This window comes from Pelodiscus sinensis, chromosome 8 (genome assembly GCF_052426305.1).
Source record: "Pelodiscus sinensis isolate ZL-2025 chromosome 8, ASM5242630v1, whole genome shotgun sequence".
Classification (NCBI taxonomy): Eukaryota; Metazoa; Chordata; order Testudines; family Trionychidae; genus Pelodiscus; species Pelodiscus sinensis.
Genome location: NC_143059.1, coordinates 5,731,296 through 5,747,195, shown reverse-complemented (window position 1 = coordinate 5,747,195; position 15,900 = coordinate 5,731,296). Strand labels below are relative to the sequence as shown.

General features: G+C 57.7%; 2 protein-coding genes across 2 annotated transcripts in view; one reads left to right on the top strand and one right to left on the bottom strand.

Moving 5' to 3' along the window:
* CALY (calcyon neuron specific vesicular protein) overlaps positions 1 to 3,180 on the bottom strand; it is a 28,344-nt gene extending 25,164 nt beyond the window's left edge. Inside the window, exon 1 of the mRNA XM_075934680.2 lies at positions 2,789 to 3,180. Within this exon, the coding sequence (XP_075790795.2) occupies positions 2,789 to 2,991 (203 nt within the window). The 5' untranslated portion in view covers positions 2,992 to 3,180. The remainder of the gene's footprint in view (positions 1 to 2,788) is intronic.
* Positions 1,072 to 7,758, top strand: PRAP1 (proline rich acidic protein 1). The gene is made up of 5 exons (XM_089780333.1): positions 1,072 to 1,094; positions 2,814 to 2,865; positions 3,996 to 4,054; positions 7,308 to 7,402; positions 7,492 to 7,758. Exons 1-5 carry the CDS (start codon positions 1,072 to 1,074, stop codon positions 7,683 to 7,685), a joined length of 423 nt encoding a protein of 140 aa, XP_089636459.1. The 3' UTR covers positions 7,686 to 7,758.
* The last annotated feature ends 8,142 nt before the right edge of the window (positions 7,759 to 15,900 follow it).

Genomic DNA, 15,900 nt, shown 5'->3' with positions numbered 1-15,900 from the left:
CGGTGGGGATCGGAACGCGCCCCAGTGCGGAGCCCAGCCCCGGGGGCAAAGGGTAGCAGCCGGCTCCTGCCTGGAGCTGCGTGCCTGCGGGGATGCCACTGCAGCAGATCGGAGCCTGTAATCAGCTCCTGGACTCTGGACAGGCTGCCCAGCCCTCAGTGCCGGGAAAGGCAGGAAGCACCAGCAAGGACAGACATGGCCTGGTAAGCCCCGGCCCTCCCTTACTGGGCACGCTGGTTTGGGCCCCGGCAGCTGGAGGGCGGCCCTCCTGGGGCGGTGGAGGTTCCTCTGTTGCACGGGCCACAGGGAACCACAGGTGGGGCAGGGCTGGGCAGCCCCCTGGGCCCCGGCTGAGGGGAGGTCTTGGCCACCTGAGCCATAATTCCCCTGGGGCAGCTCCCCTGTGGGCACAGCAGCCGCGGGCCCTCAGAAACTGGGACCCAGCCCCCCCAGACCAGGAGCTTTGTTAATGGTGAAATCGGGGGGGGAGGGGAGGTGGATTCTCCTGCTTGTTGACCCCTCCCCCCGGGGTGAGCGGTGGTCACAGCCTCGCCAATTCCTCGCCCCCCTCTGATTGGTGGACACCCAGTGGGGTACAGCCGTGCGGGTGGTGTGGGGGTGTCCCATAGCCCAGCTGTGCCCTCCACTAGCCCCACACCTGCCTCATCGCTAGCCCTGCTTAGAGCCGGCTTCCACAGCAGGGCGGTACCGGGCCTGGGTGACAGCCCACCCCATGGCTTGGAAGATCAGCATGGCCCCCTCTGGGCTGCCCCCTCTGGGCCCCATCTCTCCGGGGAGGAGAGGGGGCTCCGTCCAGAGAGACTCCCTGCCCCCTGCTGCCATGTCCCCGACCTGCCCCTGGGGGGTCCCGGGCTGCAGCGGGGAGATGGGACGAGCTACCTGCCGATTTCTAGAGCTGCTGGTGCCCTGGAGACCGACAGCCTCTCTTGCCGGGTCACCCCTGGGGGCTCGTGCAGCATCTGGGCCCTGGCACAGCGGGGCGGTGTGGAGGAAGCTGCCCCTCCTCCCCCCCGAGCGGGCATTGCAGCCCATAATATGCCCTGCTGGCGCATGTACCTGCGGGTGCCCTGCTGGTGAGTGGGGCAAGGCTCTGAACTGGGGGTGGGCGAGGGCCTGGCCAAGCACCCGTGACATGTTCCCCTCTCTGGTGCCAGCCGGGCGAGACAGCCCAGGGCAGGGCACCGCTGTGGCAGAGATAGGCGCTGCCGCCCGCTTCCCGCCAGCAGCTTTCGCCCTTCGATCGGGCGACTGGCGCCCTGTTGCACCTGCCGTTCCAAAGGGCAAGTGTGCGCAGCCGGCCACGGAGTCCCCGCTCCTCTGCCAGGCACAACCCTCTCCCACCACATGGTGCTTAGCTCCTGGCCGGACCCCCCTCAGCCGCAGGACTCCCCCGGCCTGGCTGCTGTCAGCGGCAGCAGCAGCAACGTGAGCCCTTGTCTGCCGCGGGGTTAGCGGGATCGCCGAGGGCGGCCCCCGACCCCGTCTCCAGCAGCAACGTCACATGCTGTCCGGCGGGTGCCTCCATTTCTGGCAGCCTCTGTGAGGGGACAGCTCGGATAACGTAGGCCGGCCTGCCAGCCTCTCCTGCCCCCTCAGTTCTGTCAGGCCCGGACTGCGCTCTGAGGGGGCGTCTTTCCAGATAGCCTAGCACCAGCATAAGGGTTTAGACACTGGTCCGGGCAGAGGCCGAGGGGCTGGGTCGTGCTGTCCCCCGGTGAACCCCTGGCTCCACCTTGCACCCCTCAGCTTCGGCAAATAAGGCTCTGGAGGTTTCCCCTGACACACAAAAGCCATGTGCCAAGAGCTCCAATGCACAGCCGGGCTCTGGAAACGGAGGAGATGCCAGAAGGAAGGTGGCCCCTCACGCTGCCTCAATTTGCCCCCCTCGTGATGTGCATTAGGAGAGTATTTGACGGCAGGATCCCAGACTAGATTTTCTACAGGGTGCCTGGGGCTCCCCGAATCCTCTTCCCCGGCTTGGCCCCCGAAGCAGCTCCCCAGAGGTGCTCTCCACAAACTGCCCCCGAGCGTTCGCCCTAAACCGCTCCCCAGCGTGGTCACTCGCTGTCGGCGCGGTTCTCAGTCCACGGGGAGCAAGGGGGTGGCGCTGCTTTTGTAGCTAGCCTGACAGCAGAGCGGGCCGATGGGCCAGGACAGTTTTCCCCAGAGGACCCGTTGTAGAGGAATCGCCGCTCACCACAAGTTACGTGCTAGAGTCACTTCAAAGTTACCGAACCGTGTCACCTTCCCTCCCGACCTCGGGCGCTTTGTCCCCTGCACACACAGAGGGGCCCTCCTGGAAACTCAGCCTTCACTGTGGGGTTGCTGTCTAGCCAACCTAGACACACTCCTGCAGGTTGTTAGCCTCGTTTCACGAGGAGTAACGGTAGTTCGGCATAGGACCCTAGTCCGAACTACCTAGTTCGAGCCCAGTGTAGCCGCGCTACACGGGGTTCGAGCAGCGGGGATTTAAAAATCCCGGCTCCCCGCTTATGCTACTGAAGCCCGGGAAATTCAAATCCCTGGCTTCATTGGCAAGTGCTGTATGCATACATTACCCCGCTAGTTGGACCTAGCGGGGTAGTGTAGACATACCCACCCAGTGGGGCGTTACGGTACCGGCCTCGGCCACACCGGGGAACGCTGCGAGAAACAGCAAGAGCCCCAGAACGCTGGATCCTGCGTGGTGGAAGCCAATGGAGCAGACAGACAGACAGGCCCGGCCAGGCTGCAGGTGCAGGGCCAACGGCTTCCTTCAAAAACTAACCTTCTCCTTCTGGGAACCCTTCCAGGCTCCTCCTCGTCATCGGCTTGGCTGCTCTGCGAGTCGACAGCACCGCCCAGGTAGGTCGGCCCCAAACTCCTCTCAGTTCTGGCTGTGGCACTCCATGGTCCCAGCCCCGGGCTTGCCACGGGCCAGGGCACCGCCACCTGCACAGTAGTCCGGGGGCCTGCAATTCCTTCCCCCATCCGGCTGGCTCAAGGGAACGTAGCTGTTATAGTCACAGCATCCTCCGTGGACCATAGACTGCAGACTGAAATGGCCCCTGCTTCTCAGGAAGGGCACCATCAGTCCGTCCGTCCCTGCCCCGACTGTCTCACAGCCCCTGCCGATAGCCCCAGGGCTCCCGTTGTGTAGCTCAAATACTCCGGCCGAGGCCCGTTGCGCCAGGCGCTGCTGAACGCTTTCGCTGGGCCGCGGGGAATTCCCAAGCTTGCAGGAGAGCGCCTGATCTCCGGGTCCTTGCCCGGGAAGCAAAATGACCTCGCTTTTGCTCTGGGACGTCTAGACAGTCAGGCCGGTAGGGATCCTCATGTGTGACCTCCTCATCGCAGCCCCCTTCCCCCACCTCTGCGGCAGACCCTAACCTCTGGCTGAGGCACTGACGTCCTCACACCATGATTTAAAGCCTTCAGGTTACAGAGAATCCACCACTGACTAGTGCAAACCTGCTGCCAAGTAAGGTGAACCGCCCCCTGCCCTGGAGCCCTGCTGACCTGGGGGAAATTCCTCCCCAAGATCCTAAGCGTGCAGATGAGGGCCCCTGGCTGAGTTCACTTGTGAGCTGCCCCGTTATGCTCCAGCCCCTCCGAGCAGCTACAATCCGGACTCCTCCAACCGCCAGCTGCTTGGGTTCGTTTCAGGACACGGAGTCCCAGGTGCAAAGCACAGCCCTAGATCTGATCCCCAAGCGCTGCAGAGTCAGGCGGGCGTGCATCCCGGCTTGTGGTTCGGCTCACTGCAGGCACGAACGAACGGCGCGGCCTTTTAAACATGTAGGAGCCCCGCCCCCTCCATGGCTCCACCCCCTCTGGGCCCGGTTTCCCACGGCAACCGGTCTGCAGGCCCTGCTGGCCGGGGAGTTAAAGGGGAGGCATGGAATGAGGTGCAGAGCTTGTCTCTGGGCCCATCTGGGCCGTTTTCCCCAGGGAAGAGGGAAAATCCCTTTTGCTGACTTGCTCTTCACTTGCAGGCTCTGCAAGAGGACAAGGAAATGGAGGGTTTCTCAGAAGAGGACATGAAGAAGCGAATGTAAGATGGTTCTTGTTCCTCACCCTCATCTCTGGGATCAGGCGAAAATGAATGAGGCCGGGATTTGCCACGAGGGGTGGATGACTGTTTCCCACGTGGCAGGCTCTCTGTGATTCATTAATTGTCCCGCGGAAGATCTGAGGCTCGTCAGAGCATGACAAAGCTTTTGCGTCAAAAAGTCGTGTTGCCAAAAAACGGCTTCTGTGGAAAATGAAAGTGTTCGTGGCAACATTTCACTTTCAAACAAATGTCCCTTTCATTCTTTGAAAAAAGTAATATTTCAGTCCCTCCTCCCTTTTTTTTTACTGAAAATAATTTTGGAAAAGAAAAAAAATGAAACCCAAAGTAGTTCCGTTTTCCAAGAAAAAACAAATTATAATTCGCAGAAAATTTTGGAAGAATGATGTTGGTTTGGGGGAAGAGGGGTCGTTTCCCAAAATTTGGCACAAAAAGCATTTGACATTTTCCCATCAGCTCCAGGGGTGTTTCACACACATGTTGATGGTATCAGCCAACACTTACCACCCAGTAACTGCCTGTGAGCTCACACTGTTTTCTCTTCCGTTTCCGATGCAAATAGCAGTCGTGATCCTGTGGTTCTTGTTGCCAGAGGCAGGCTTTTTAACGGAGAGCAGAGAATCCCAGGGCTGGACGAGACCTCAGGAGTCATCGAGTCCAGCCCCCTGCCCAAAGCAGGACCAACCCAACTCAATCTTCTCGACCAGGGCTTTCTCAAGCCGAGACTTAGAAACCCTTAGGGATGGAGATTCCACCACCTCCCTAGGGAACCCATTCCAGTGCTTCCCCACCCTCCTAGGGAAATCATTTTTCCTAATATCCAAGCTAGACCTCCTCCACTGTTGAGACCATTGCTCCTTGTTCTGCATCCGTCACTACCAGGGCTGGCCCGTGAGCCTAGGCAAATGAGGCAGTTGCCTAGAGCGCCGCTGGCCTGGGCACCCGATGATGACGTCATGGGTGCCGGGGCACCCCATGATGATGTCACGGCCATTGACTACCATGCAGGTGGGGGCGCCGATATTGCCGCCCACCTGGGGCGCCAGCTGCCGCAGCCAGCCTCGGGCCGCTCCTGGTCATTACTGAGAACAGCCTCTCTCCATCCTCTCTGGAACTCCCTTCAGGAAATTGAAGACTGCTGTCAAATCCCCCCTCACGCGTTTTTGTGGCAGACTAAATAAGCCCCAATCCCTCAGCCTCTCCTTGTAGGTCATCTGCTCCAGCCCCCTAATCATTTTGGTTTCCCTCCTCTGAACCCTCTCTAATGCGTCCACATCCTTTCTATACTGGGGGGCCCAGAACTGGACACAATACTCCAGCTGTGGCCTCACCAGAGCCGAATAAAGGGGAATAATGACATCTCTGGATCTGCTGGCAATGCTCCTCCTAATGCACCTAATATGCCATTAGCCTTCTTGGCTACAAGGGCACACTGTTGACTCATCTCCAGCTTCTCATCCACTGGAATCCCCAGGTCCTTTGCTGCTGAAAACCCTGGGCTCTGAGTGGCTGAAAATAATCATGGGATATCAATAAATCACCACTATTTATCCCTTCAGAGACATCGGAGTGTCCTGGATCAATATTAGCCAATTCAATCATCCATGCAGATAACTGGCTTCTCATTGGCTTCTGTGCCAGAATTGTGTGTGTGTTTCATCCCTCTCTGAAACTGTTAAGAAAGTAGGAAAAGATCTAAACCTTGTTACTTGTACATGCCATCTGAGACAGGCACACAACGAAAGGTTGAGACCTCTTTAAAGGGTTGCCCTTCAGAAATGTAACAATCGGGATATTGGGTCAAATTCACCAAAAGCTGAAACAGACTCCGTCTGGTTATGAGCAGGGTCGGTGCAGTCACACCATAGAGCCACTGGGTCCATATCAGTCCTTGTTGAGATGCATGATAATGAAATCAAATTCACTAGATTATTTACCTGGGGTCAAATATTCCCCCATGTTTCATCCTTACAGATGACTAACACTTGCCGTTTTACTACAAGGAGGGCGGGAAAGGTTGATTTTTCGCTGTTAATTTTTATTCTGCATCAGAGGAACAATCAGCTTGAATGAACATGCTGGTGGATCTGGTACTGGCCCAGAATTAATTGCCTAGTCATCGTTTTGCCTTGGTTATAACTCAGCTGGTTGAATCATGCAAATCCTAGTTCATGAATTTATGAATCCAAATCCCAAGCGTGAATCTCTGCTACTCACACACATTACTGGTGGGTGGTACTCTTTAGTTGCAAGCAGTTAGATAACCACTGGGTTTCCATAGAAATGTTTCTGAATCCTGAAATACTCACCGATTGTAGCACTAACAGTTATTTGACCTAACACTAAGGCTGTATCCACGCTTACAGGAGAGCAGTGCTGAGGGAAATCAATTTCCGACGAATCCATTTAGCTTGTCTAGTAAAGACCAGCTAAATCAACCACTGATTGCATTCCCATCAACTCTGGCATTCCACTGAGTCAAGAAGAGTAAGGGAAGTTGACGGGAGAGTTGCTCAACCCCTATGGTTTTTCGAATTAAGGTACGTTGACTCCAGTCATGGAACTGGAGTTGCATACCTTAGTTTAATATTGCCCCCTAGTGTAAACCTGGCCTTATTGACTACTCTTTTTTCTCCTGCTTAATAGGTTTCAGTAGCCAGTCAAGGAGCAGGAACAGTATCATGTGACTTAGGTACCCAATCACATGTTGTGAATAAAAAAAAATAGCAGACTGACCTGTGTGAAACATGCCAGCCAAGCGATGCAGCGCATTGTGTGCAAGGCCAAATAATCGTCAGTGCTACAAGCCCTGACTATGCAAAGAAAACAGTGACTTCTGGTGCCGCTGATATTATCCGCCACCAGTAATGCACCCAGCTTTACATTTATCCACTCACAGCAGGGAGGGAGTGTCACACAGCTGGCTGGTGAAACTTTCCTGCAAGATGTTTGAAATGCTAACGAGGCTCATTACTCCATGTATGTGGCGTGGGATTTCCTTGCTGAAACTAGGGTGGGCGAGGGGGGTTACAAAACCATTGGGAGTCAGGAGACTTGGCTTCTATTCTGAGCTCTGCCACTGACCCATCAGGTAACCTTGGGCACATCACTTCCCCTCTTCGCGGCTCAGTTTCCCCAGCTGGGCGGTGATGCTGACCTCCCTTGCAATGCACAGATGAGAGGGCCATAGAAGAACTAGCTAGGCTTATTTTTTTTGTTTGTTTTTTGTTTACAGTATCCTCGGCATAAGCGCTATTGAGCCACCGGAGGACGAGGAAAACACGGTGGATATTGACCCTGGAATGAGGCTGTTGTCCAGGCATGCACAAGGTGAGCAAGCTGGGGCATGATGCTCCTTCCCCACTGGTGTCCTCGCAGGCTCAGAAATCTAACGCTCCCCCTGCCTCCTCCCTTTGCAGCACCCAGGCGCGCTGGAGACCAGCCGGCCCCGCTGGGTGCCCAGTCTGCGGCGGAGCCAGAAGAAGACCGAGACCACATCCACCACCCCCCGCAGGAGGCTGTGGAGGAGGAAGCCCCTGTGTGGATAGCAGCACCGCAAGCTGAAGCCATCAGTGGCCCAGAAGAGGACAGAGACCATCTCTACCATGCCTAGCGAGGAGAGGCGGCTCTGTCTAGCAATAAAGGAAGAGGGGATTGCCCAGTGCCCCCTCTACCTCCTCTCCTGAGCTGTGTGTTCCCTGGACCCTTCTCTTCCAGGTCCACTCCTCCATCTTGGCTATGGACAGGGCTCTGGCTTCCGGCTCTGCTCTGAGCCATGGTGGTTGCTGCGACCGGCAGGTGGTACGGGAGAGACATTTGCTCTCCCCCTAGGACGCAGGAAGCTTGGAACCACCGCAGCAGCAAGCTGGCAGCCCCTGGGGCAGATGCCTCCCCAAACGTGGGGGCTCTGGGACGTGTCTGCACTGCAGTGAGGCACCCCTGGCTGGCCAGGCCAACTGAGGCAGGCTCCTGTGACCCTACAAGGAGGGAGAGCCCCAGAGCCTGAACCCAAATGGCTACACTGCGATGGAACAGCCCTGCAGCCCAGGCCAGCCACGGGGGCTAATGGGCGCCTGGACACTCCTAGTGGCAGCAGCCTCAGCTGCTGCTCAATAACTAAGCCTCCTGCAGCTTCGCTTGAGCCAGCGGCAGCTGAAAAGGGCCGTGTGGCTTTCCCGGCCCCTGGCGGTTCGGGCTCTCAGGCCCACCCCCCTCCGGCTCTGGGCTCCAGTCGCTAGCCCGGGCCCAGGGGCTTCCCGCTGCAGGGCGAACAGGCCCCATGTGTCCCTCCAAGAGCCATTGCCCTGCACAGTGCAGGGACCCGCCCCACACATTCCACCCCCCAAGCAACCACCCCACTGGGCAGCCACACGCGGATGGTAACGGAAGAAAAAGCGAACACCCCCGGGGTGGTGCCCAGCTCCAGGGACGAAGCCCCTGCGAGAGACGCCGGGACCACGGCCAGACCCAGCTCCCGGGCTGGGTGGATGCCGGCGATGGACACTGGAGAGAGCCGTCTCCCACCCCACAGCCCGTGCGATGCAGGGGGAGGGGGCGGGGGCTTTCCAACGTCCGCGTCGTGGCGGTTCTGACTGCCACACAAGGGCCCCTGCGTTCACCCATGGGGAAGAGGTAGCTGCAGATCCTGTGCCACGTACCCGGCCGGCAGTGCTGGTGCAGGGAGAGCGCCCCATCCCACTCAGTCTTTGCTGGTCTTTGGCTCTGCTCCCGCAGCCTGGCGCCGCTCGGTGGGGCTGCTCTCCACGCTCCAGCTGTCGGCAGGGCCCGGCGGGGCGGCCTCCCTCTTGAGGCTGCTCAGAACATGGTGCTGGCTGGGGGCAGGCACAGAGCACCCCGGGCAGCGCTGGAGGCAGGCACGGAGCACCCTGGGAAGCACTGGGGGCAGGCACGGAGCACCCCGGGCAGCGCTGGGGGCAGGCATAGCGCACCCCGGGAAGCACGGGGGGCAGGCACAGAGCACCCTGGGCAGCACTGGGGGCAGGCACAGAGCACCCTGGGCAGCACTGGGGGCTGCCTAGCCCCAAACCCACCCCTTTTGTCCAAGGCCTCACCCCTTCGAGGGGCATGCAGCAAGGTCCCCCCCCCCCCCCCCCCCACACACACACCTTGCCCAAGGGCCCAGCCAGGCTGTCGGCCCCGCTTCCCAGGGACTTTGCCATAAAGGTAAAGCTCTTTGGGACACCCCAGCACCGGTAAGTACGCCCGGGCTGAAGGCTTCCTAGGCTACTGCAGGAAGCGGTTGCCAAACTTCTAACGCCTCTTGTAGCAGCTCGGCACCCACCTCTCGCGGGCGACCCTGCTGGTCCGGTGGCTTTAAGCCAGTCCTGGCCCTGATATCAAGTGGCAGTGGATTCACCCTCCCTGGCCCGGCCCCACTCCGCAGTTCAGACCCCTTGTCGGTGCGCTGTCCAGTTGTAGGTCACTTCCTCGGTGCCTGGGGGGGGGGGCAGGGAGAACCTGGGCCCACCCACCTGTTCCAGGTCCTACCCCTGGAACTCCAAACAGCAGGCACATGCCAGGGTGCCCCAACTAGACCTCTTTCCGTTCCCCATCGCCCCAGCCTTCCCCAAAGCCCCACCCTTACCTCCCGGCTCTTCTACACACAGGCCCAGCAGCCAGCCAGCCAAAAGCTGGCTCCCTCTCTCTCCCTGCCCGCACTGATCTGTCCATGGTGCTGCAGGGTAGGCACCTCACCTACACTGCTCGGGCTCCAGCAAGGCACTGAGGCTCCGTCCAGACTGCATCCCTCTGTCGACAGAGGGATGCAAATCAAGCATGTTGAAATGGCTAATGAAGCCGGGATTTAAATCGCCCACACTTCATTAGCATAAACATGGCTGCGGCTTTTTTTCGAAACCGAGCTCTTTCAGAAAACAAACAAACAAACCGGCAGGCTAGACTTGGATCGGTCGAAAAGAAACCCGTTTCAGACAGATCCTGTAAACCTCATTGTTGGAGGAATACAGGATCTGTCGAAAAAGGGTTTATTTCTGACAGATCTGCATCTAGACTGCTGGGTTTTTTTTCGAAAAAGCTCCATTTCAAAAAAAAAAAGCGGTGGCCATGTTTATGCTAATGAAGCGCAGGATATTTAAATCCCTGCTTCATTAGCAATGTTGGCGTGTCTAATCTACATCTCTCTGTTGACAGAGAGTTGTAGTCTAGACACAGCCGGACTGTCTCCAGTGCTGCAGCTCCTTTTTATATGGCCTTTCTGGGCCCTGATTGGCTACTCCCTGCTGCCACTCTAGGCTGTTTGGAGGACTCCTCCACTGCTCCTTTCCTGAGATAGGTGTGATGGGACCCTGTAATGGGCCCTTCCGCGCAGGGCCTCTGGGCCTAGTCCCCCCCCCATACCTGAGTATTCATTACTTAAAAAGGGGTCACATGGTATTGGAACGCAGCTCTAGAACAAGGCTGTATCTACACTGGCGCGATCTTGTGCCATTGCGGCTGCTCTTGCGCAAAAATTTGCTGCCTGTCTACACTGGCCACGTGTTCTTGCGCAAGTAAACTGACGTTCTACTGTGTGAAATCAGGGCTTCTTGCACCAGAACTATGATGTGCCCACTCAGGAATAAGCCCTTTTGCGCAACTGTTCTTGCGCAAGAGGCCAGTGTAGACAGGCAACGTGAATTTCTTGTGCAAGAAAGCCCGATGGTTAAAATGGCCATCAGAGCTTTCTTGAGCGAGAGAGCATCTACACTGGCACGGATGCTCTTGTGCAAAAGCACCTGCCAGTGTAGACGCTCTCTTGCACAACTACTTTAACGCAAGAACCCTTGTGCTAAAGAGTTTTTGCGCAAGCTCGTGCCAGTGTGAACGTAGCCCAATTGTTTCTGGATTTTAACTATTGCAGCAGAAATCCCGAGCAAGCTGACAAAGAACTGATTTAGCGTGTGATGCCATTTTAGCTCCACAGATGGCGGATGGGCCAGAGAACCCCGAATTGCATCCCAGGCTCTGTCTTCTCCTGAACATAGCTCATCACAAAAACAAAAAGAAGTCCTGTGGCACCCTAGAGACTAGCAAATTGATCAGGGCCTAAGCTTTCATGGGTACAACCCACTTTTCTCGCAGCGAGAGAAGGTTAACTGCTACTTTGGGGTGCAGACATTTCACAACTACATATATGGGCGTCAGTTTACAATATGCACTGATCCCAAACCCCAGATCTGATTGGTTCTTGACAGGTGGGTTAGGGATGGTCTCACAGAGAGACCCTGACATCAACCAGGCGGGGCAGAGGGGCAAGCTCAGAGACCCCCGGGGGTTTGTAGCAGCAAGGCGTCTTCTCAAGGTCTCTCCTTGGGACGGAGAGAGAACTAGGGTTCATGTGCGTGAGCATGAGGAGGAACCTCCTCAGCGTTTTCTCCTTCCCCACTACTGATTTCCTAGTCCCTGTGTAGAAGGTAAGAGCCTCAGGGTAAGTCTACTCTGCCACCCTAGTTCGAACTAGGACGGCTAATGTAGGCATTCGAACTTGCAAATGAAGCCAGGGATTAAAATATCTCGGGCTTTATTTGCATGTTCCCTGGTGCTGCCATTTTTAAATGCCCGGTAGTTCGGACTCCCTGCCCACGGCTACACGCGGCATGGGCTAGGTATTTCGAACTAAAGCCCCTCATTCGGATGACCGTTACTCCTCCTGCAATGATGGTATTGCCACTCATCCTTCTGCGCCGCTGCTAGCAGGGCCAGTGTTTTCCAGGCTGGGCAGCTGACAGCAGCCGCCACCCCAGACACCCAGCTCGGAAGGCCAGGACAAATCCTGGGCATTTTTTTGTATTTCCAAAGTCCACCTGGACAGAGATCGGAGGACTGAAGAAGAGGTCATGGCCGGAAAACCCAAACACATGGTGACCCTACTAGTGATCCTCTTGCACTCACCTTGCCACCCCCTTTTGAGGTGGGACCCCCAGTCTGAGAAACGCTGCGCTAGAGGATTCCTCCGCAACCGTGGGGTCCAACATGGCCAGTAGCTCTTGGCAGACTGATTCTCACAGCTCCCATGGAAGTGGTTGTAGGTTCTCAGGGAAGTTTTTCATATTGCAAATATCTGTCTGGCTGGAGACTAGAGGATCAGAAAGTCGGTCCTGCCCAGGAAAAACCCAGGTGCATGGTACACCTGTCAAACATCAGCATCTCTTGCACTAAGTGGGCATATACGTCTTTGTGCAATGAAAACTTAATTATACAGGAACAAAAATATTGTGTGTACATGGCACTTGTATCAGCCAGAATGTATACAGCCTTTTACTAACTGTCTTCTTCTACCTTCTGCTACCTTCTCCTTAATTTCCTGGAATAGCAAAAATGAAATGCAGCCTCTAAGAGACACTGTGTCAATACAAAATTCTTCATCCTGGGAGCACAGCCAACCTCAGATGGACCAACATCAGGAGCCAAATAAAAAATCACGGCACTGGCTTAAAATAATGAGATCAAAGCGAAAGAAGCAAATCATTCATTTTGGGTCTTTTTATGTGTCTTTGCTTTCTGAGCCTTGAGGACACATCTAAGGGGGTGGGGGTAGAACCGTGGCAGGCACACATCTGGCCAGTGACTGAATCCAGGGTTAATAAACGGAGGAGTTGTCCTTCAGTTTGTAGGAGTTTCATTCAGGGCAGTATGTCAGGCCCATCTGATCGAATATGAAGAAGAACTGAATACAGCCAGTCAGGGGTGAGTTCCTGGTAGAGTTGCCAGGTGTCCGATATTCTACCGGACAGTCCGGTATGTGCATTCTTTGTCTGGTAAAAAAAAGAAGAGAATACTGGACACGTGCAATGTCCGCTATTCGCTGATTTTTCCGGCTGCGCACCAGATGGAAGTCTGACGTGGGCGGGGGGAGCGGCTGGAAGGCGGGGCCATGATCGGCGCTAGGAGCCTTTGATTGCGCAGAAGCCTGGCGGGGGCGGGGCAAGTGTCTGGGACTCCCAGTGACTCCCCCCGCCCCCACCAGTCTCCTGCGCGATCACAGGCTCCCAGCGCCGATCGTGGCCCCGCCTCCCAGCCTAGGAGTCCCAGCTGGGAGGCGGGGCCGCGATCGCCGCTCTGGGCGCGTCAGAAGCCCAGAAGCCTAGCGGGCGCAGGGGGAGTGGCTGGGAGGCGGGGCACGATCCGCGCTGCGAGTTCTCTACAATCGTTTCAGCTGCAGGATACAAAGGAGTTCTTCTAAATTCTTCTTTAGCCTTAGCTCTAGAGCAATAGAAAACAATGAAAATAGCGTGCTCATTTGCACGCACATTTGCACAATTATTTCTAAGCCTCTTTCCATAGAGATGGTGTAGGATGAAGACTAAGTATTAAACATAGCACCTGTGTTCGTGGCAGTGGTTTTTTTTTTTTTTGCTCGACAAATTTTTAGCCCGTGTGTTCCGTATTTTTGGGAGACCAGCTGGCAACCCTAGATCCTGGCCCATGCAAAACTCCCACTGGCTTCAGTGGGGCCTGGCTTCCAACTAATGGTGATAAGAGTTTTCTCCAGAGCAGCGTTTCTTAACCAGTGGCACGAGCCCCCTTCGGGGTACTGGAGAGAAGTCTGGGGGATATGTCAACACAACTGACATTTGGAGAAAACTGAATGTTTGTTTTAATGTTTACAGCCCTTTATTATTTTTGTACGTTTTACACCCCAAAATTTTATCGCCCGCCCGGCTACGATTAAGTCGTTTAAACAAATGTGTTGCAATGGTAGAAAAAAACGTTGTGTGTCTGAAAACTGTAGGAACTGGGGGTACTTTTTTTTTAAGGGGTACTTTATAAAAAAAGTTGAGCAACACAGCTCCCGACTACGCCCCCCTTGTGTGGGTCCCCAACACTGTTTGCAGAGGCCACCGAGCCTGAAGCCGTGCGTGGAGGGACGGTCATTTCCTTGGCAACCGGGTTTGACAGGAGAGAGAGACGTGGATTTGGAAGTTGGGGCAAAGAGGAGAAAGCCAAAGAACTGTCCCGGCAGTGAGGCCGGGGTGAGGGGAAGTCTTTCTGGCTGCAGAAAGTCTCTCCGGCCTAGGCAGCCCCCCTCAGGCAAGCCAGACTAGACCAGGGGAAATAGCCCCACTTGCTCCTCAGGCCTGGCCTTGAAACCTGCACGGGGCGCTCTCGGCACCTCTCAGACGACAACAGTGCCCTCTCCCGGCCTCCCCTGCCAGTGCCGCTGCTCCCCAGCCGGCCCAGCCTGCAGGCGGCTCAGGCAGACCCGGAAGCACCGGGCTGCCCTGGTATCGCTGCTACAGTTGCCTCCGCCTGCGCTCTCAATGCACCAGCTTTGCTTTGCTCTGCTCATGCCCCCGTCCCCCAAAGCCTGGCCTTGCGGGCCCCTGTGCGGTGCCCCATGGGGAGGCCGGCTTCAGTCTCCCCACAGGGCGTTTCTAGCCCACGTCCCCCACTTTCCGTTCACTGGGGCTTGGGCTAGCCCAGCGCCCGGAGCGACACGGGCCTCACCCCTCGTGCAGCCAGCGCTTCTCCCGGGACGGAGCTGCAGCGCTCTTGTGCAAACAAGCCCCAGGACTCAGCCCTCAGCCCTGCTCCTCGGAGCCCCCGGCCTAGCCCTGCATGGGGGGGCTTAGGGTGTGATCCTGCCAGGCCCCTGCTGGCTCTGGGGCCAAACTCGCTGTCCTGGCCCAGCAGCGGACGCCGCCCCTCGCCCCGTGGGTGGAGGGAAAGGCGAGAGATGGCCCAGGGCTGGGAGGGCAGGGCAGCCCCCTGGACCCTCCAACCCAAGGCACCGCGGCCCAGGAGGCAGGTGCAGGGGCCTGGGCAGGGCTGGGAGGAGGGCTGGGTTTGCGGGTGGCAACATGAAGCCATCGTGCCACCCGGCCTGCCAGGCCCAGGAGGCAGCGCCCGCCACGGGCACCTCAGTGGGCAGCCCCGGGGCTGGACGGCACGAGCTCCCGTGCGTGAGCCCTGCCAGGGACGCAGCTGCCGGGCTGGGGAGGCCGGGGAGCGGAGGGGCTGGCTGCACGGCTCAAAGCCCCTTTCTTGGGGCAGGCCCCATGCTGCTCGCCCTTTGCCGGAGGCGTTTATCACGCTCCGAGGGGCCCCCCCTCCTTTGTGCGCCCCGAGCGCTGCCAAGGGCCCTACATTTATTAGTTTGACCTTTCGCCGGGGGAGGGGGGAGCCATCAAAGCCGAGCCGCCGGGCCCTGGCTGGCTGGCGAGGGGCTCTGTGGCGGGAGCGCCCCGCCCCGCTTCGTGGGCCTTTTGTCCCAGGCGCTGAGAAGAGAGCTCCCTCGGGGCCAGCCCTGAATGCCAATACAAATCGATTCGTCTCCGGGCCCGCGGAGGCGGGGAGGGGGCTGAGAACGGGGCTGCGCGCTAATCAGATCCGCCATGGTGCCGGGGCAGTGCCGAGCGGGGCGGGCCGGACACAGCTCGCCCAGCCCGCCGGTGGGCAGCCGGGCACCGGGTGCCTGTTTCACCGGGGCGTGCGGGGGCACCCCCTCGGGGGCTGCCCTGACAATCCCGCCGGGCCAGCCGGCAGCAACTGGGGTGCGGGCCCCCGGACTTCCCGGCCAGACCCTGGGGGTCCCAGCTGTGGGCCCCACAGAGACCAGCTGGCTCAGCCCACCAAACACAGGGCGCCTGCCAGTCCCAAGCCTAGCCCAGCTGCGTCCCCTGCAGGGCCCTGGGTCCCGCTGCCCCCACCGCCAGCCTTCGTCTCCCCTCCCTGAGCAGCTGGTGCCAGGCTGCTTCCGGAGTCCCCTGGCCTGAGCTGCGAGAGGTCCCCAGCATCTGCCAGCACCCCAGGGTGGGTGGGAAGAACAACCCCCCCCCCCCCCGCCACCCAAACAGCATCCAGGGAGG